The sequence below is a fragment of the Platalea leucorodia genome (assembly GCF_965183815.1).
Source record: "Platalea leucorodia genome assembly, chromosome: 5".
NCBI lineage: Eukaryota > Metazoa > Chordata > Aves > Pelecaniformes > Threskiornithidae > Platalea > Platalea leucorodia.
Window position 1 is genome coordinate 48,097,814 of NC_138827.1, and position 19,601 is coordinate 48,117,414.

A 19,601-nucleotide genomic window follows, 5' to 3' on the forward strand; every position below is an offset into this window, starting at 1 on the left:
GACATACAGGCTCATCCTCAGCAATTCTATAAAAATAGACGATTGCAGTAAAACATTTTGCAAGGAAGATATCCAGAGACAGGAACCAAGTTTCATTTACATTTGCCAAGTATAAAGTCATTGTAGTGGGTTACGGCTTTTGTGGGATGGGTTCCTCCTTTTGTCTAGCATGAGTCCCACTGGAGCAGCATCAACTTCTCTGGAACTGGAAAATGCATGTGACCTGCATGGCTCTCGTTTTGGCTTTAGCTGGAAGTGAGCAGAGTAATTTCTTCAGGAAATGTTCCAAGGCAATTTTACTTAGCAGCAGAACAGGGTAAGGAAAGATTTATGATGATTGAAGAATGATCCAAGGGGAGGTGGACACATGTTCCTGAAGCATCAGTGGAAGTTCATAAAGGATATTAACAACTCAGGGGAAGTTCCTCTGGCATGTTCTTGGACCTTTGTCATAAAGACTTAAAGGCAAAGACAGGAAAATACATTGTGTAAGTAACTGTTTATAAACGGTATATGAAGATTCACAGCCAGAGCAAAAAGCCTGCGAGTGAGGAGAGCATCCAGCGCAGGAGCCGGGAGGCTGCAAGCCACGCTCCCGCTCAGCCCACGTGAGAGCTCATCACCCCTCATCCCTCCTCTGTCCTCTGACTGCCAGTGTGGGCACTGCGACATGGACATGGTGGGTCGGAGAGGTCTCGGTGCCCTGGGCTGGACCCTTCTGCACCTCCTGGGAGACTCAGGCAGGTCCGGCTTATTGCGGGTTGGCTCCCATGGCAGCATGGGGATGCAGCCAGCTCCCGTGCCATGGGGCAGGTGACGAGTTGAGTCCCACCAGAGCTGCTGCCAGGGCTGACCCTGCAGTTCCCCTCCAGCCCCGGGCCGGGAGCGGGGTCTCTGGGGGTGGGAGAGCCCCGCGGCAGGGGAGGCGGAGGCGTGGGGCAGGATGCGGGCTGGCAGCAGGACTGGGGTGGGAGGGGAAGAGGCCAAGGGCAGGGAGCGATGCTCTGCACGCTCGGAGGAAGTGTGAGCACCGCTGCCCGCCAAGGGCCAGACGTGCCTGGTGCTGCCGGTGGCTGGGCAAGGTGCATCTGTGGCGCCGACATGGTAGGTCCTGCTCCTTTCCTTGGGGACGGCTTGGATTCTGCCCGGAAAAGAGGGTTAGGGAAGGGCAGGGCTGCAGGCAGGCGCTGCCAGGAACCAGTGCCGCTGCTGGGGACCCGCAGGATGGACCCAGGCTGCCCCTGAGAGACCCTGCCCTGGGCAGCGAGGCCGTGCCAGGCACACAGGGCACTGCTGCTGCAGAGGCAGCTGCCAGCCCTGGGTGCGGGGAGAGGGGTGGGGGGCACAGGGCATGCCCTGGATGTAGAGGCTCCCCAGGAGTGAACTGCACTGCTGGCACAGCCTCCCCCACTGCCCAGCTGTGCTGCGGGCACAGCCCCCCAAAAGTGACTGGCTGGAGGGGCCCTTTCTGCTGCAGAGCTGTACCTGGCCGGCAGCACTGCGTGTGCTTGTGTGCAAGCGAGCACAAGCAACGTGCCCTTGTGGCTACCAGGACCACTTGGTAGCAGTGAGGGTGCACAGCGGGGTGCATGACCCACTGTGGGATGTGCATGCTCACACCTCCCTCCCTGGCACGCAGGGCACTGCTGCAGGACTGCGGTCTGCTGGGAGGACGTGGGCTCTGGGCTCTCGTGGCATCTGCTACCTGGGCATCGCTGCCATCGCATGGGGTAAGCCTCCTGCCACCCACTCGGTAAGCCCAGCGTGACCCTGCTGCCGAGAAGCCTGCAGGTCCAGGAAACTGGAGAAGGGCAGCAATGTTATTTTGGGGGCTCATTAGTCACATCCCCCATGGCTGCCAGCCCCAGGGCTGGATCCTTCTGGGCTGGAAGCTCCCTCCAGCCAGGCCCATCGCAGGACCATGCTCCCCCAGGGAGGGCCAGGCCACACGCGGGGTCCCCACAGGGTGTCTGGTTTCCCAAATGCAGCATGGCAGCTGATGCATTGTACCCTGGACTGGAGAAATGCAGCAGCAGCAGCTTTACCCGCTGCCTACGCCCATGCCTATGCTGCAGAACTGGGCGCAGACGTACCCACAGGACCCACAGGTGCAAGGGTTGGAAGCACAGCTGGGGCAGCACCACACAGAATTAAAGCTGCTAACTGACATCAGGAGAAGAAATCAGAGTAGAAACTAACTTGGTTTTTCTGCCTGTAGGATATTTCCTTCACATGTTGGCACTGCACAGAGCAAAACCTGCTGGTGCCTCTCTGTCCCTAGAGATCCTCCATGAGCTGGGTTATTTTCCAAAGGACCTTTCGTGATTGACCTAAGGAACAGAGGCAAATGCAGAAGTATCAGGAAGAGGCTAAGATTTAGCTCTGAGGGGAAAACAAAAATGCAAAGGCACCCTGAGAGCAGAGGGTGCTGAGCGCCGCCCTGGGGGAAGGCGTCAGGGGCTGCCAGGGGAGCTGAGGGGTCGAAACGCAGGCAAACAGCACCCACCTGGGGGTTCAGCTCCAGGTGGAGCAGGGAGAGGTAACATAAGGCTGAGGGGAAGGAGCAGGGATGAGCTGTGTTGCAGAGAGGGTGTTACTGGTGGAAAGAGGCAGGAGAAGGATGGGCACATAGTGGATAGGCTCCCTTGGTCCTTCTTGGTTTGGGAATGGGGTGTGCGAGGGTAGCAGGGCAGCTGCCCTGAGCCGTGCTGGGGAGGTAGCAAGGGCCAGGAGGCGGGTGGCAGGAACTGAGGACAGGGCAGGCTCCCAGGAGGTGCCCTGAGCTTCTGTCCTGCAGCCCCAAACTCCCAAGGGGTGAAAAGGAGGGCTGTTGTTGAAGACCGTGTTTTCCTCAGGTTCAGCTTTGTTGAACGAAGTGGATAGTTTGCTCTTTCACAGGGAAAAACAGACAAATTATGTGAATTTTGCTTAGAAAAGTGCATAATTATTGATAAAACTAGAGCCCTAATTAGACTTGGGAAGCCCTAGATTTGCGTCTAATCTGTGATGCCCAGACCTTTGCCTGCATGACCACAGTGTGATATGCTCTCCTGAGACACAGGGTACCCCAGGCCGGTTGTTTGGAGCTAACTTTGATCCCCATCTCACTTTCTGCACAGATGGAGATATGACCCCCATATGACTTTCTGCAGTTGTGGAGATACCTGCTTCTGGGGAGGAGGGAGGAAGCTTTTTTTTGTGGCTAAAACCCTTTGATTGCATCAAGTTGTGGTGCAAAATGCTGTAAATAAGAGCAGGGTTTCAGCAAAGTGCCCTTAAATCTGGGTGTGGGTTCCAGTTAATCTCTAGCTTTGCCCTGCCTGGTGGGCATGACCAGGATGTGAACTTGACTTTTGCAAGACATTGTTTTGCAATACTGAATTTTACAAGACTCTTCAGACCATCTCTGGCTCAGATGAGCGGCTTGGGATCCAAAAGCTTTTGGGGGTGAGGGCATGCTTGCTGCTCTGCCTTGCTCCAAGCTGACTCTCATGTAGAAGTGTAAAGCAAGAAAACCGAAGTGGTACACTTCTGCACTTGAGGAAGGAACTGTGTTTAAGAAACCACCTCGATGTTGGGTTTTCCCCTTTGGGAAACCTTTGTGGGCAGGGGAGTGGGACTGTGGGGCTGGGCTTTCACCCCTTTTGCTGAAGGAGGGGTTGGCATCGTTGCTTGGGGCTCTTCTGCCACCTGGGCTCTGCCCGCCCCATCCCATGCTGCCCTCTGTCTCAGCCTTCACCCCATCTTCCCCACCTTCCTCATCCCTGTGCCGCCCCGCTCCGTCCCGCGTCAGCTCCTTCTGCCATGCCTGATCCACCCAGGTCTCCGTGTACCCTTAGAGCTCCATTCTCACTCACACTTGTCCCTTTGTCCTGTCCCCTCACCCGGCTGGTTGCCAGCATCTCTTGGCCCTGGGCCCTTGGCCCAGGGGACTCCATCCCTGACCTGGCTCCCGTCTTTTCTGCATCGATCCTGGACCTCATCCTCTCTCGCAGGCGCGGTGATGCGGATGGAGGTGGGTGCCTGGACGTACCACTACAGTGACCGAGGGGACTACACATGGGAGCAGGCCAGGAACTACTGCCAGACCTTCTTCACTGACCTGGTGGCAATCCAGAACAAGCAGGAGATCGAGTACCTCAACGAGAGCCTGCCCTTCCATGGGCGCTACTACTGGATTGGCATCCGCAAGCTGGGTGGCACATGGACCTGGGTGGGCACCAGGAAGGCGCTGACGAAGGAGGCGGAGAACTGGGCAGCCGGGGAGCCCAACAACCGCCGCTCCAACCAGGACTGCGTGGAGATCTACATCAAGCGGTCGCAGGAGTCGGGCAAGTGGAATGATGAGTCCTGCAGCCGGAGGAAAAAGGCACTATGCTACCAGGGTGAGCGGGGGCACTGCAGCGCGGACCTGGATCGGGTGGGCTGGGGACCTTGGCAGGGTGGCCAGTGGCTCCTGATGACCATCCTCTGTGTGCGCAGCCTCCTGCCAGCCCTTCCCGTGCAGCCAGCGCGGCGAGTGCGTGGAGACCATCGGGAGCTACCGCTGCGAGTGCTACCCCGGCTTCTACGGCCCTGAGTGCGAGGACGGTGAGCCATCCATCCCCACCCCTCCCTCCCTACAGGAGAGCCTGAGCCCTGGTGGCAAAGCGGGCAAGTTCATTATGCTCCTAACGGGCTGGTGGCACTGTGTCTCTCCCAGTTGTGCAGTGCGCCAAGCTTGAGCCCAACAGAGTACACATGAATTGCAGCCATCCTTTTGGAGACTTCAGCTACAACTCCACCTGCATGTTCGAGTGCCAGGAGGGGTTCGAGCGGCGAGGAGCAGGCATGCTGAGGTGCCTGCCTTCCCAGCAGTGGTCAGCAGAGACCCCCACCTGCACAGGTAGAGCCTGCCAGGAGCTGGGGGTCTCAGGGATGTGGCACTGATGCTTTGGGGGGCCAGCCCTGTGTGCCCAACATTGCTCAGGCAAGCAATGGGCTAGGCTTGCTGTGCCCCTGCCCTTTGGGGAAGCAGCTCCTGGTGCTGCATGCAAGGAGTGGTTTCCCAATGAGGCTGCGATGGGCAGAGTGGCTGTGAGCTCTGGATAAGCCCCCTGCTCTCCCCAGCCATTCCCGTACTCTTGCTCCCTGTCCTGAATCACATCCAGGCACCAGCACACTGCATGCACCGTGTGCGGGGGCAGGATGGTGTCTTGGCATCTCCATCACCTCAGTGGCACCATCTACTCCTCCCTGAGTCCACCCTGATCCACCTTGGGAGGGTGCTCGGCATCTCAGGGGTCCTCAGAGAAGAGTGAAGGGGGGCTGCTGTCCTGCAGCTGGGGGAAGGGTGTGTACTGGCAGGGCTGGGCTGCCACGAGCGGGGTGAGGACCGGTGAGATGAGGTTAGATATAAGCTGGGAGGGACGGAGTGGGGCAGGAAGCCGCAAAGGAGAGAAAGCTGTGGTATGTCACACTGCAGGGGCAGGGAAAGTCTTCCTGTCAGCAGCTTGAAGTTTGCAGCCAGGAGCCCCAGAGAGGTGCTGAGCTTTTTGGGGGGGATGCGAGAGCCCTGCTCCACTGTCCCTGTGCTGCTGTGTGGTGGATCTGCAGCCTTGCACAAGGATGGGACGAGCTGAAGACTGGAGCAGACGTGGGACACAACTGAGGACCCTCTGTATCGGGAGACCCAGCAGGAGGTGTCAGGGGGTGGGCAGGGTCTCTGTAGATATATTTAAAAAAAAAAAAAGCCTGCCTTAAAGTTAGTACTGCCAATGACACCTGTGCTGGGTGGGCCTGTGGTCCAATATGGGATTTGTTTTAGCCAGCTGAGACCAGCAAAGCTTTCTGCAGTTAAGGGGAACGGGCACGGAGATGTGATGTGACTGTCCTGTGGCCAGTGTCCCCAGCGGTGGTAGAGTCAGGAGCTGGCTCCCAATTTTGTGGAAGTTTTGATGATCTTAAAGGTCTTTTCCAACCTAAACGATTCTATGGCTCTATTTGATGAAGTCCCCTCAGGCAAGCTGGGCTGAGCCTGTCCGCTCCAGGCTTTTCAAGTTCCCAAAGGCTTGCTTTCCCAGCTTGTTGTTTTTTTCTGCTGGCTGTACGTATGATGATTTTTCTTTTTTATGAAGAATCAGATGAGTCAGTCGGTCACCCTTCCTGATAACAAAGCTGTGTTAGCAAGCATTGCCAGCTGGGTTTACTGCAAAATCGAGCAGAGGCTCCTGCTGCCGCGAGGCTGACGGTGCTGCGGGCACCACGAGGGACGAGGCTGCCTGCCCTGCCCTCACGCGCCCTGCCCTCTGTCTGCCTGCAGCCATCGCGTGCCCCCAGCTGGCTGCCCCCGAAAGGGGCTGGGTCGATTGCTCCCACCCCAACCGCGCGTTGGCCTTCAACTCCACATGTGCCGTCTCCTGCCAGGAGGGGTTTGAGCCGACCGGGGCGCAGAGGCTGCAGTGCACAGCCGATGGGGTCTGGACGGGGCCCCCCCCTGTGCTGCAAAGGTAGAGCCCGAGCTGCATGCCGGGGGGTGCCTCAGCGCTCAGTTTCTGGGGCCCCGATAGACAGCTCTGGGGATTCTGTGGGAAACCAGGCTTGCCTGTAAAATAGCTATGAAAAGAAAAGTCTACCAAGGAAAGTGTTTGGTGTCAGTCTGAAAGCAGAAGGTGCAGGGAATGGGGTCTGTCTCACGCAGGCGGGGTGCCAGTGGAGTTAGATGTCCTCCTGGCACTAACCTGCAGTGGTCCTGCAGTCAGTGGGGCCGCTCACACCGGCAAATGTCGGGTGCTGTCCCAGCACACAGCAAAGCATGCCCCAGAGACAGCCTGGGGAGGCTGGCATGCAACCCCTACAGCTATTGCAGTCAGCCCCTCCTGGTCCCCTGCAGCCTCACAGCCATCTGGGCGTCCTTCCCCCTGCTGCTGAGACAAGGATGGAGGCAGGCCTCTGCTCCACCCCAGGGAGGGAGGCAAGCAGGACTGTAGCAGCCGTGGTCCTTCATCCCGGGGCTGTGACCTGGGGTAGTGCAGGGGATAAACAGGGCTCTGGCAGAGCAGCAACTGCCCCCCCAGGAAATCATTCGTATGGCAGAAAAGTCATTGTACCAACTACGTTACTACTGTTTTTGAAGAGGTGAGACTTGTCTGGGTGAGAAAGGTAAATCAAAGACATATCACCATAGATTTGGTTTTATTTGATTGGGATTCAGCTGTAACCCCTAGATTTAACCTCATCTATCCTGTCTCTGAGACTTGCTCTCCCATTGCAGCCATCACCTGCCCAGTGCTCAGCGCTCCAGACCAAGGACAGCTGAACTGCTCCCACCTCCACGGGGACTTCGCCTTCGGCTCCACGTGTGCCTTCTCCTGCCAGACAGGGTTTGCACTGATGGGGTCGGAGAGCCGCGAGTGCACGGGCACAGGGACCTGGACGGGGGATGCCCCGCACTGTGAAGGTAGAGCTGCTGCTAGAGCTCAGGGTGCCATTGGCCTTGGAGTGACACTAGGATGTTCCCCAGCCTCTTGGTCCCAGCAGTTTAGTCTCCCAGTCCCCAGGCTCCTGCTTGAAGTGTGCCTCTTTTTGCCCTGCAGCCATCGCCTGCCCGGTGCTCAGTGCGCCAGACCAAGGAGAGCTGAACTGCTCCCACCTCCACGGGGACTTTGCCTTCGGCTCCACGTGTGCCTTCTCCTGCCAGATGGGGTTTGCACTGATAGGGCCAGAGAGACGCGAGTGCACGGGCACAGGGACCTGGACTGGGGACACCCCACGCTGTGAAGGTAGAGTTGCTGCTCAAGGTGTCACAGGCCTTGGGTTAACCCTAGGATGATCTTGGATGTCATGGTCCTCTCATTCCGACAGTTTAGCCTTGTAGTCCCCAGGCTCCTGCTTGAAATGTCTCTCTCTCCCTGCAGCCATTGCCTGCCCGGTGCTCAGTGCTCCAGACCAAGGACAGCTGAACTGCTCCCACCTCCACGGGGACTTTGCCTTTGGCTCCACGTGTGCCTTCTCCTGCCAGATGGGGTTTGCACTGATGGGGCTGGAAAGCCGCGAGTGCACAGCCATGGGGACCTGGACTGGGGACTCCCCACGCTGTGAAGGTAGAGCTGCTGCTAGAGCTCAGGGTGTCACTGGCCTTGGGGTGACACTAGGATTTTCCCCAGGCTGTTGGACCCAACAGTTTAGCCTTGTAGTCCCCAGGCTCCTGCTTGAAGTGTATCTCTCCCCCTGCAGCCATCGCCTGCCCGGTGCTCAGTGCTCCAGACCAAGGACAGCTGAACTGCTCCCACCTCCATGGGGACTTCGCCTTTGGCTCCACGTGTGCCTTCTCCTGCCAGACAGGGTTTGCACTGATGGGGCCAGAGAGCCGTGAGTGCACAGCCATGGGGACCTGGACTGGGGACACCCCACGCTGTGAAGGTAGAGCTGCTGCTAGAGCTCAGGGTGTCACTGGCCTTGGGGAACATGCTTGTGTCTCCCCAGCCTCTTGGTCCCAGCAGTTTAGTCTCCCAGTCCCCAGGCTCCTGCTTGAAGTGTGCCTCTTTTTGCCCTGCAGCCATCGCCTGCCTGGTGCTCAGTGCGCCAGACCGAGGAGAGCTGAACTGCTCCCACCTCCACGGGGACTTTGCCTTCGGCTCCACGTGTGCCTTCTCCTGCCAGATGGGGTTTGCACTGATAGGGCCAGAGAGACGCGAGTGCACGGGCACAGGGACCTGGACTGGGGACACCCCACGCTGTGAAGGTAGAGTTGCTGCTCAAGGTGTCACAGGCCTTGGGTTAACCCTAGGATGATCTTGGATGTCATGGTCCTCTCATTCCGACAGTTTAGCCTTGTAGTCCCCAGGCTCCTGCTTGAAATGTCTCTCTCTCCCTGCAGCCATTGCCTGCCCGGTGCTCAGTGCTCCAGACCAAGGACAGCTGAACTGCTCCCACCTCCACGGGGACTTTGCCTTTGGCTCCACGTGTGCCTTCTCCTGCCAGATGGGGTTTGCACTGATGGGGCTGGAAAGCCGCGAGTGCACAGCCATGGGGACCTGGACTGGGGACACCCCACGCTGTGAAGGTAGAGTTGCTGCTCAAGGTGTTACAGGCCTTGAGTTGACCCTAGAATGTCCTCCAGTGTCTTGGTCCTCATGTCGCAACAGTTTAGCCTTGTAGTCCCCAGGCTCCTGCCTGAAATGTCTCTCTCCCTGCAGCCATCGCCTGCCCGGTGCTCAATGCTCCAGACCGAGGAGAGCTGAACTGCTCCCACCTCCATGGGGACTTCGCCTTTGGCTCCACGTGTGCCTTCTCCTGCCAGACGGGGTTTGCACTGATGGGGCCAGAGAGCCGTGAGTGCACAGCCATGGGGACCTGGACGGGGGATGCCCCACGCTGTGAAGGTAGAGCTGCTGCTAGAGCTCAGGGTGTCACTGATCTTGGGGAACATGCTTGTGTCTCCCCAGCCTCTTGGTCCCAGCAGTGTAGTCTCCCAGGCTCCTTTTTGAAGTGTGCCTCTTTACCCTTGTAGCCATCAAATGCTCAGCACTGGCCACCCCCAAGATGGGCCAGGCTGCCTGCTCCCACCTCCATGGGGACTTTGCCTTCGGCTCCACGTGTGCCTTTTCCTGCCAGACGGGGTTTGTGCTGATGGGGCCAGAAAGCCGCAAGTGCATGGCCACGGGGACCTGGACTGGGGACACCCCGCGATGCAAAGGTAGATCTTGTTATCACGCATGTGTCTGGAAATGCTCTGTTGTAGCAGACTGCTTTCCCCAGCATCCCCTTCCCCTTAGCACCCCTGATCCATGGCAGCTCATCCCCTGGCTCCCCAGCCCATGTGTCCCCATCCCACCACTATTGGTCCTGTCCTATTGATGCTACCGCTGTGCTTTATCTCCAGCCATCAGCTGCTCGGTGCTGGACCCCCCCAGCAGAGGCCAGCTGAACTGCTCTCACATGCACGGGAACTTCACATACAACTCCACATGCACCTTTTCCTGCGAGGAGGGGTTTGTTCGGATGGGAGCAGAGGTGCTCCGGTGTGCGGCCACGGGGAACTGGACCAGGCGTCCCCCTGTGTGTGCAGGTACGGTGGGACCCCCCCACTCCCCTAGTGCTGGGGGGGAGGGCAGCTTCCTGCAGCACATCTTGAACATGGCGGGGGGTACCCCAGCAGCTTGGGTGCCGTGAAGTCCTTCTGACAACTTTCTAACCTGGGTCTCCGGATCTGTTTCAGAGGACGGTGCCCCCTTCTTGAAGCAAGTCCTGGCTTACAGCAGCGGCACGGCTCTGGCGGTAGCCGGCATCGTGCTCTCAGGGACACTCATTGCCCTCCTTGCCAAGCGGCTCAGCGACAGAGGTACAGAACGCCTCCCACAGCCCACCGTCGCTTTGGCTGGGGGCTCTCAGGCAAGGTGGTTACAGAGTCCCAGGGGAGGGATGGGATGATCAGAAGAGTTTAACAGTGTGTCTGCCTCAATCCACATGTCTTATTTGCTGTGAGTTGCGTGGATCCTTGGCAGTTTGTCCAGCTGAAAGTGTCAGCAGCCAGGTTTGGAGGGCAGAGACAGAAAAACACCTTCGTTATGAAGGGGAAGAAGGCAAATGCTTCAGCCCCTCCTCCCCGCTCCATCCCATGCTTGTCAAACTCAGTTCAATTTCAGACACTGCTGCTGCGGCTTCTCACATCCTTCACTAAAACAGATCTGGTTATTTCTTTTCTATCATCTGTTCTATCCCCATGGACATTTTGGCACCGTTACCAGAGGAGAAGAAGAAGCTCCTGAACCCCACCAGGTGAGAGCCGTGCTCTGCAGGAGGGTGGCTCTGCCCTGTGCCCGTCACAGCCCCGCGGTCGCCCCGCTGTCACCCAGACCTGCCCGTGTGAGGCTGCTTTTCTGTGCAGCAGCAGCATCCTCAGGGCTGACGGGGCTGTGCTAACCCACGCCCGTCACGCTCCCGCCAAGCTGACACCCTTGTGTCTGTTTTCCAGTGACCTAGGATCACCCGGCATCTTCACCAACGCAGCGTACGACGCCAACCTGTAAGGTGAGCGCCGGCGAGATGCTTGTGGCACCCTGCACTCTCGCAGCGTGCTGGAAACGTTCCCCCCTGCTTCTGCTGGGAGTCACGCGTGGAAAATTCACCTGGGCAGCCATCCTCCGGGCTGGGGTGCTGCCAGGTGGGGACACCCCTTGGGAGGGCAAGGGGGGACCGGCCGCTTTCTGTGCTGCTCCGAAGGGGCTAACGCCAGCGCCGGCTCTTCTGTGCTTGCAGCCTGGCCGTGACCAAAATCCACCACGTCCCCCAGCGCTGCAGACCCGGCGAGAGCTGCCGCCGGGGCCTAGAGGGACCTCCCGCCTCCGGCCGCCGTCCGGGCGGAGACGGCGCCCACGCTGCGTGCACCCCCCCACCCGGGGAGCGGGGCTGCCTTCCTGCACCGCCCACGCATGAGGACCGCCGACGAGCAGCCTGGGGCCGTGGGGCCGCCTCCGCCGCCGGCCCCTGCCCCTCCCGGAGCTGCCTCCCCCCCTCGGGCCTTCCCCCGCGGCTCCCCCCACTCGTGCTTCGGCGGCGGGCTTGTGTCAGCAGGGCCTGAATAAACGCCTGTCTCTAAGGAGCCGCCTCTCTGTGCCTGGCTGCGGGCGGGGGCGGCCCCGCCTCAGACCCCGGCCTCTGGAAGGGAAGCCGCGGCGCGGGCAGCGGCCGTGGGGGCCCACGCGTGCCCCGCGAGGCCGCGCCTCGCCGTCTGTCCGCCGGCGGCCGCCGTAGGCGGGGCGGGGCGGGGCGGGGCGGGGCGCTGCCCGGAAGGAGACGTGGGTTTCGGGAGGAAGGCGGAAGCGATGGCGGCGGCCGAGTGGGAGCCGGCGGGGCTGCTGCCGGCCCCGGGGGGCGGCCTCGACTGGGGTGAGTGGCGGGGGGGCTCGGGGGCCGGGGCCGGGCCGGGCCGGGCCGGGGGGGGGGGGGGGGTCGGGGGCCGGGGGCCGGGGCCGAGGCCGAGCCGGCGCTGAGGCCGCTGTCTCTCCCGTAGAGGCGGTGCTGGGCGAGGAGCTGAGCGAGCTGCTGGGCGCCGCGGAGCCGCGGCGGGCCCCGAGCGACGAGCCCGACGTGAGTACCGGGCGGGGACGGGGGCGGCGGGAGGCCGGGCTCCCTGCCCCCGCCGGCGGTGTGTCCCCGCGGCCCGGCTCGGGGGCTGGAGGCGCCGGCGGGGATCCCCCGGGGAGCGGCGCGGAGGCTTCATGGCGGTCGTCTGGCAGGAGGCACTGGAGCTCCCGGGCCGGGGCGCCGGTGGCTGACGGCCTCACCCGTTCGCCCCTGCCTGAGATGCGGAGATGTCAGTCAGTTAATAAACTGCGGGATCAAAGCTGGAGGGTGAAAAGGGGGAGGGTGAGGTGAAAGCCTGGGGTGCCGTGTCCAGGAGAAGCTGCGTCGCCGCTGACCGGCGGCAGGTAAGCTTCCCCTGCCAGGCAGCGCTGACGGCAGAGCGCGTTCCTGGGCTGCGCGAAAGGAGGAGCGTGGGTACGTTACACCTGTGCCCACCGATGCTGCGCCATATCACCTTGCCTGTAAGATGGCTTCTTCTTTTCTTGGCTATTTTCGCATTTTCTCCTAAACCCTTTGCTTGCAGCCTTATGTATTAATCCCCATGTTTTTCGCTGTCCGGTCATACGTACTGCTTTTTCTGTTCCGGGGCATTTGCCTCATGGATTCTCCACTCTCTCTTCTTCCCCCGCCTTCTCTTTGCTTACTGTGTCCTAACCCACCCCCAGCACAAGCCCTGGGTTGTCCAACATAAAGCTCAGGTACTAAGAGCATTCCTACAGGCGTTGTAGAGCCAGGTGCTGGAGAAAATTTGGGAACTGCTGCATTGTACAAGGGCAGGGTGTTGCCCATCAGCAGGTCAGCATTAGTTACCTGTGTGGAGGCTCTTACTGCACAGCTCAGGCTGTGGTTTTTGGTCGTTCTTCCTATAAATATGCTCTGACGAGCTTTTTCTTCATCCTAGCCTGCGAATACTAATTTCTGTGCAATCTGCAGACTTTCTGAGCCTCCCTTTATGAGGCAAGTTGAGAATGTAAGGAGAGGTACATTTGCAGGATAGTTTTTAGCAAGAAAATCTTTGTATATTTGTATAAGTTGGGTATGTAATATTTATATTTTTCATGCAAGTACTCATAAAAATGTTACATTTGAGTAGGGAACTGAGACTGACCGTTGCATCAGCAGAAAAAAAGGAGCAAAAACTTGATCACTGTTTTAAAGGTCGTACAAGAAATAATATATATGAAGTGGTTTTAGTCTCTTTTTTTCTGTTGGAAAAGAAAACTGGTGTCCCTGGCTTTAGAAGATGATGATGTCAGTTTATTCAAGTATAGGGAGGCCTAATACATACTGTTCATCAGATCTTGAGCAAATCGGTCCTTGTGTCTCTTTTCCTGCTGGTAAACTGATACTGCTTTTGTTTATAAAGTGCTTTGAGATCTGATGATGGAAAGGCATTAAGTAAATCTTTCAATGAAGATGAAAGGGAGGATGCCAGCAAGTTGCTAAAACTTCTGTTTTATAGAAGGTGGTTCAATGACTGGACTTAGAACTTTGACCTTACAAATTACTGATAACAGTACAGTAATTAGTGATGGTCTTAAACTGGTATGCTCCCTTCCTACAGCTCTAAGCTTTAAAAGAAGCCTTGTCTTGTGTATTCCAGTTGAGAATTGCCCCCTTAAGGGCTTTTATCTCTGCGTGCCTGGAGGCAACTGAAGTGATAGTTTTGTTTTGTTTTGTTTTCCAGAGCTGTAAGAATGTGAACATAATGGCTGGTGGTTTCAATGTGTATTGTCTTTTTGTATTATTTCTTTTTCTGAACTGTCATTTCAGGAAAATGATCTCTATAACTTTCATTTTGATTTGGATTTGATGTCTTGGGACTCGGATCTTTGGAATATTACAGGCCATGCTTATGCAGGTAATTTACCGTTTTTATTTTGCAGGTGTGACTATTCCCTCCCACCTCACAAGGGTGAGCTGTTATAACTTTAGGATAGTGGTAACTTATGTGAAACTATTTGATGTCCTGCAGCATTTAGCTCTGTGCTGAGGAGTCATGCTGTGTTTCTGTAGGATGGGTACAGCTGGCAAGGACTGCCTACAAGCTAAGCTGTTTAGTATCTTTAATCTCGCTATGTTTTCTGCTGTGCCTTGCTTCAGGGATTAAGTAGCTGGTGTAGGGCAGTGTGTTCTTTACTGATCTCCCATTGTTAAACACTTGTACAGTAAAATTTCTTTATCTGCCTCTTGCAGATGCAAGCGTGAAGACAGAACCCTTATCACCAGCCACTTCAAATTGTTCGGTCCCTTCTCCATCGTCTGCGGACTCTCCAGTGCAGAATGTGCCTGTATGCAGAAAATTCCATGTAACACAGATAGCAGCAGTAATTCGGAACCAGCTGTGACAAACAAAAAGCCCAGTGATTTACTTGTCTGACCAACTTCATGGCATAAGAGGAAACAGCTTATTTTTCCAACCCTTGCAAAACTAACTTCCCTTCAGTGATGTTCTCCTTCCTCTCTGCTGTGACCCTTTCTAAAAAGAGCATGTTCAGTTCTGTTTCCTCGGTTGTGTGTACTGGCCTGGTTGCCAAACAAAATGCCTTCTAAAGTCTAGCAGTTGCTGGCCTCTGCCCCCCTTCACTCTGCTGATAAGGAGAGGTACTTCTTTGGTTTTCAGTGGTACTTAGCATTAACCAGAATAAAACTGCAGAACAAAAGCTTTCTCCTGTTTGCTGAAGCAGCAACACAGATGTGATGAAAGGCTGTTATACTCTGAACTGCTAGTAGACGCTTCTATGTGTTTCTGAAGCATTAATCTCATATACTTTCTGTCTGCAGGATGATGTGGACTTCAGCTGTAGCTCCCAGATGTCTCCCATCTCTCTCTACAGCAGGAGTTGCAGAAGCCCTGCATCCCCTGAAGGAGATGGAGGGAAGAAGCCTGCTGTCAGCATCACTTCTCGGTCTGGTATGAAAGACTGAGTTACTTTGATTCCGCAGAAAGTACATGTATTGTCTCGCCTACGGATGTTTAACTAACAGACACTAGTATATCCTGTCATTTCTGGCTTGAATTTGTGATTGGATATGTCTGTTTTTAACAATTATTATAGATGGGTAAAAAAAAGCATACCAAAAGCCATGTTATTACTGCTTGAATTCTTTATTTTATATCTTCTGATCCAACTCTGACTCTTTTTCCTTTCCTAGCAAATAATTCTGCGAGGACCCTGAAGAGGTGTGGTCAGACAGCATCCAGGCCTTCAATACAACCCAAACCCCTTTTGCCTGCTGTACCTGAGGCTCAGGCTAACATTGGCATCCCAGCTAAAACCATCATTATTCAGACTCTTCCCACATTTGTGCCGCTGCCAAAGCATCAGCCAGTTGTTAACATCCAGCCGGCACCTCCTAAAGGTAGGTAAATTGTCGTGACTGAGCTAGGTCTTGGGGGTAAACACTATATTTGTTTGGGATGGTTGCTAGAATGAAGTTAGCTTTGGCGAGTGAAACGGGAGGGGTAGGGGAAAAAAAAAGAGGGGTCCTACACGCTTTGCTGAAAAAGCTTTAGGACGAGAAGATGGCATTATTCCTCTCTCATATAGTCCTGTGAGAAACAGCACTCACCTGGGCATTGTGTGGAATGGAGGACAGTATAGCAAAAGAGACTATGCTGAGCACTGGCAGTTGTGGAGATAAAACTGCTGATTTGGAAGGGTCTCTAGGGACCCTTTGCTCTACTTGTGATGGCAAGTGGTGCATAAAGCGATTACAGTGCTATTCTGTCGTAACCGAGGGAAGATCCAGCAGAATCGGTTAGGATGGCTTGGATGAAGCTTGAAAGCTTGGGAGGAGTGATAAAAGCTTTTTTTTTTTTTTTAACCCACATGAAACTCTGCCTCAGGATGGTGGGAACATGAGTTTATGGCTTTTTATCTCACTGAACAGCATTAAATAGGCTGTTGCGAGATCTGCTAAGAGTTGAGAGCACCGTGCCAGAGGTTAGAATAGTTGCTTACAGCTGCAAGCTGATGTTAACAAGTGGCAAGTGATCTCCTGTCTGCTGATAATTCTTTGTTCCTCCTGTTGCCCTGTAACAGATTTTTGAAGTAGCTTGAGCCTTCATTTCTGAATCCCAAGCGTTATTTTACTCTTTAGCTAAGGCAGTAGGGGCATAACTTGCTTTGCTGAAATTGTCAGATGCAGTTGCTGGCTTTCACCAGCTGATGGCTGCAGTTTCTCTCAGTTGATTGTACAGGCACTGAGGCGTGGAAAGAAAAGGAGACAAATACTTAAGGGCATGTATCTAGAAATTATAGCAATAGTGAAAAATTTGTCTTTGTTACTAGTTGCTCTGCCAACAGGAGTGAAGCCAAAGCTGGAGACGCTGACATTTGTTATAACATGCCTAAGATTGTTGGACTGCTTAAAACACAGGTCAGCACAGTCAGCGTGACCTAATTCTTATTCCTTCTGATATTCCAGCTGATTAAATACTGGAATAAGGAATGTTGGGGATATGGATTTTTTGGATATAAGTATAGTACTGTGAAGATCAGCTTCTCCTTTTCCCTGAAGAAAAGTCAGGAGAGTAGTTTCTGTGAGGCACTATAGAGGAAATACTTCTGGGAAAGTATTTCCACGCCATGTGTTTACTTTAACTGATGGTGTGTTTAAAAATTCTATAGTGCTGCTTCCATAACAAAAACCATAAGGATCTTTTTTGTTAATCAAAACCCCCTGAACATGACAAGTTGGAGCTACCAGCTTGAAATATGCTATTATCTTCAAAGGAGCATGAGGAATGATATTTTTATAGTCCCTTTCATAAAAGCTTAAAGAAGAAAGCATGATCTTAGAGCATCACATACTTTATGCATTAAAAAAATTGTTGAAATAATCTCAAATTCACTATTTAAGGTTCTTAAATAGGGTAGCACTAACTTATGATATCTTCAAGATTATCTCTGAAAAAAAGGAGATGTAATCCTACATCGCATACATAAAAGATCTTGGCACTAGGTAAATGACTTAATTTTTCACCTTCCAGAAGGTTGGGTAAATGCTGTAATACATTGTCGTGCATTCTGGTTGGAACGCTCAGCTGAAACATGCTGTTTCTGAAAGCTGGCAAGGTCATCCTGTTACAAAGGATTAAAGAGACGTTCACGTGTTTTCAGACAACAAAATATTACTCAAGCACCTGCTTGATTTAAATGTAGTTGTTGGACTGAAATTCTTGGAAGTGACTGCTTTTAATTCCGTTTCAAACTCTGTCAAAATTACCTCATTTTTTCTGCTTGCTTTTCTTTAAGCTTTGTTCAGCTTATGCATAAAATTTCTTACATATGACATTTTTCAGAAAAATTGGTCTTGTCTTAGTGTGAATTGAGGCTTTAACTTATGTTTTGAAAGTGTAACTTGCATTGTTCTTTCTTGTTTATCTTCTTTCTCTATGCTGTTTCTGAATTGGTTTGTATAGTATGAGTCACTTCTGTGTAGCAACTTTTCCACTGAATACAGCAATAAAGTAGGGATGGACAAAAGGGAGAAGAAGGATTGAGGTAAGCTGGCTAAGTTCTTTGAAGAAGTTGCTCAAAGTGCATCAAGTATTAGCAGTACTGAAATGAGTAATGTTTCTAACAAGTGTTGACTTTCAGTTACTTTGAAGAGCCATCAGCTTTAGGGAGAGAGCTTGATTTAGTGGATCCCTTTAATATGTCCAGTTTTGGTTTGCAGGATGAATTAAGAGCCCTGCAAACTTTTAAGCTTTTCTTTTTCTTCCCCCCCCCCCATTCCTATCCTATGGAATATACTAATGCTGAAGAATTGGACTTGAGATAAATCATGTGGGACAGGAAAGGAAGCAAGGCTTTCTACCTTCTATATCGGTATTCTCCTACAAACTGGTCATGTACAAATCCATTTCATATCATATGCTGAGCACTCCTGTTTGTTCTTGTGTTCTAGGTCAATCAGTGGTGCTCCCCCAGCCCACTGTGGTACAGCTCCAGGCTTCTGGGGTGCTTCCTGCCTCCCAGCCAGTCCTTGGCGTCACTGGAGGGACCACACAGCTTCACAGTCATACGGTGAATGCATTGTCTCCAGCTGCTGGAAATGGCTCAACAAGTGGCAAAATACCGGTGACTAAGCCCTTGCTTCAAAGCACCACACCAGCAATGGGGCTGGATGTAAGTTCTGACTGTGTGATGATAGCTGATAACCCAAACTTGGAAACAGTTTTCAGTTACCTGCATGTGGGACATAATGGGAGGACCAGGTCACTTTAGAGTCTCAGGAAGGCAGAGCTGTAGTTGAGCTCGGCTGATAGGATTTTGAAAAGTCAACAGGGAATTTGGCACCTTGGCAAAGAATGGGGAGGAACAGCTTGATATCTGCTGGCCTGCCTGGAGTTGCAGACCAGGTACGCAAGCATTGTGGCAGAAGACAGCACTGATATATTTTTTTTCCTTTGCTTGTCTTCTCAACTGCAAGCTTTCAATGGTTGGAGCTCTCTTACATACAGGAGGATTGGATATATCTGAGTTTTGATTAGTGCTAAACCATTTTTCTAATCTATATAATAAAAACACTCCTTTGGAAGTAGGTGAATTGGAAATGTCAGCAGGAGGCCTGATTCTTTTTCCATCCCCTTTATCTCCCCAGATCTTACTCATGATTTTTAGAAACTTCAGGTATTGAGTTTCATGTGATCCTAATCTCATCAGGTTCCCTTTTGATCATATACTGAATGAGTAGAAAAGGGGCAATTGCTCAACAGTCACTGCGCAAATAAGTTTTTCCACAGTAGCTCACAGTAAGCAGTAGGTGTAAACAGAAATAGCTTTTGAGATGTGTGGGGTTTTTCCCCCTTCAGCTTTGACATCTTAACTAGCTAGCAAGCTGGGTGTTAACTTGATTTAGTTCTTAGTAGTTTGGAGCTCCTTTGGTTGCAGTTTGTTGTCCAAAGGAAGGCATGGTTGTGGAAAGTACCGAAGCTTCTTGTTTGTGGCTTTTAAACTCTCAGGGTGTCGTTCTCCAGTGTGGTATTCCAAGCGCAGTTGTCGTGAGCGGAGGGAGCTATCGCATCTCTCACGGCGTGAGGGAGAAGACGCTGGTGTCCATCCACAGGAAACTTTGTAGTATAGTGACCTGCTTATTGGCAGCACAGGACACTGTTTCTCAAAGGTGTGTGCTTTCTGGCTTCTTTGGAGGGATGCTGCTGTAAGGTTTCCTGCTGTCTGAGCATTGCCACTCATCCTCACTCTTTGTGTTTGTGTGTGGGCTGCATTTTAAAATGAAAAATTATTTGCTACAAGTAATTCAGCAGCCAGACTGCAATGGAAAACTAATCTTGACTTTGCAAGAAGCTAACAGAGGTCTGTCAGTAGACAGACCAGTTAAGAGTGCTGCATTTTTAAATGATAATTGCCTGCCATGCAAAGCCAAACTGAAGAGACCTGTCAGCAGTCATTAGATTTGTGACTCCCTGTAACCAGGACTAGCATGGCACCTTGCCGTTGTCTGAATATAAGGTTTAATTGACAAAACCACCTTATTGTCATCACACTTCATATACACATCTGTGA

The 19,601-nt window shown here is 53.5% G+C and overlaps 2 protein-coding genes across 10 annotated transcripts in view; both read left to right on the forward strand.

The window, feature by feature from the left end:
- Positions 1–997: 997 nt before the first annotated feature.
- Positions 998–11,587, forward strand: LOC309591485 (P-selectin-like). Of its 3 annotated transcripts, XM_082313934.1 has the most exons (18): positions 998–1,104; positions 1,640–1,730; positions 3,996–4,385; positions 4,483–4,590; positions 4,703–4,885; positions 7,253–7,438; positions 7,575–7,760; positions 7,896–8,081; positions 8,215–8,400; positions 8,537–8,722; positions 8,858–9,043; positions 9,177–9,362; positions 9,491–9,676; positions 9,863–10,048; positions 10,199–10,321; positions 10,728–10,758; positions 10,955–11,010; positions 11,239–11,581. In XM_082313934.1, the coding sequence occupies exons 1-17, from the start codon at positions 1,000–1,002 to the stop codon at positions 11,007–11,009; spliced, it is 2,760 nt and encodes a 919-aa protein (XP_082170060.1). In that variant the 5' UTR covers positions 998–999; the 3' UTR covers position 11,010; positions 11,239–11,581. The 3 variants fall into 3 exon arrangements, with proteins under 3 accessions (XP_082170060.1, XP_082170061.1, XP_082170062.1); XM_082313935.1 differs by lacking the exon at positions 9,177–9,362; XM_082313936.1 differs by lacking the exons at positions 8,537–8,722; positions 8,858–9,043; positions 9,177–9,362 and having other exon boundaries at positions 11,239–11,587.
- Positions 11,588–11,782: 195 nt separating this feature from the next.
- The window catches only part of ATF6 (activating transcription factor 6), an 82,271-nt gene continuing 74,452 nt past the window's right edge, over positions 11,783–19,601 (forward strand). For all 7 annotated transcript variants that reach the window (XR_014228450.1, XR_014228451.1, XM_082314615.1 and 4 more), the window contains exons 1-7: positions 11,783–11,868; positions 11,993–12,069; positions 13,840–13,927; positions 14,263–14,357; positions 14,851–14,980; positions 15,223–15,429; positions 17,983–18,203. Coding sequence is in view for 5 of the 7 variants with exons in the window: in XM_082314615.1 (XP_082170741.1) it covers positions 11,805–11,868; positions 11,993–12,069; positions 13,840–13,927; positions 14,263–14,357; positions 14,851–14,980; positions 15,223–15,429; positions 17,983–18,203 (882 nt within the window). In the remaining 2 variants the exon portion in view is untranslated. The remainder of the gene's footprint in view (positions 11,869–11,992; positions 12,070–13,839; positions 13,928–14,262; positions 14,358–14,850; positions 14,981–15,222; positions 15,430–17,982; positions 18,204–19,601) is intronic.

Coding starts and splice junctions, on each gene's coding strand:
- LOC309591485 (XM_082313934.1), top strand. CDS start 1,000: ATGCTCTGCACGCTCGGAGGAAGTGTGAGCACCGCTGCCCGCCAAGGG. Junction 4,386..4,482: donor AAAGGCACTATGCTACCAGG/GTGAGCGGGGGC, acceptor CTGTGTGCGCAG/CCTCCTGCCAGCCCTTCCCG. Junction 9,044..9,176: donor GGACACCCCACGCTGTGAAG/GTAGAGTTGCTG, acceptor CTCTCCCTGCAG/CCATCGCCTGCCCGGTGCTC.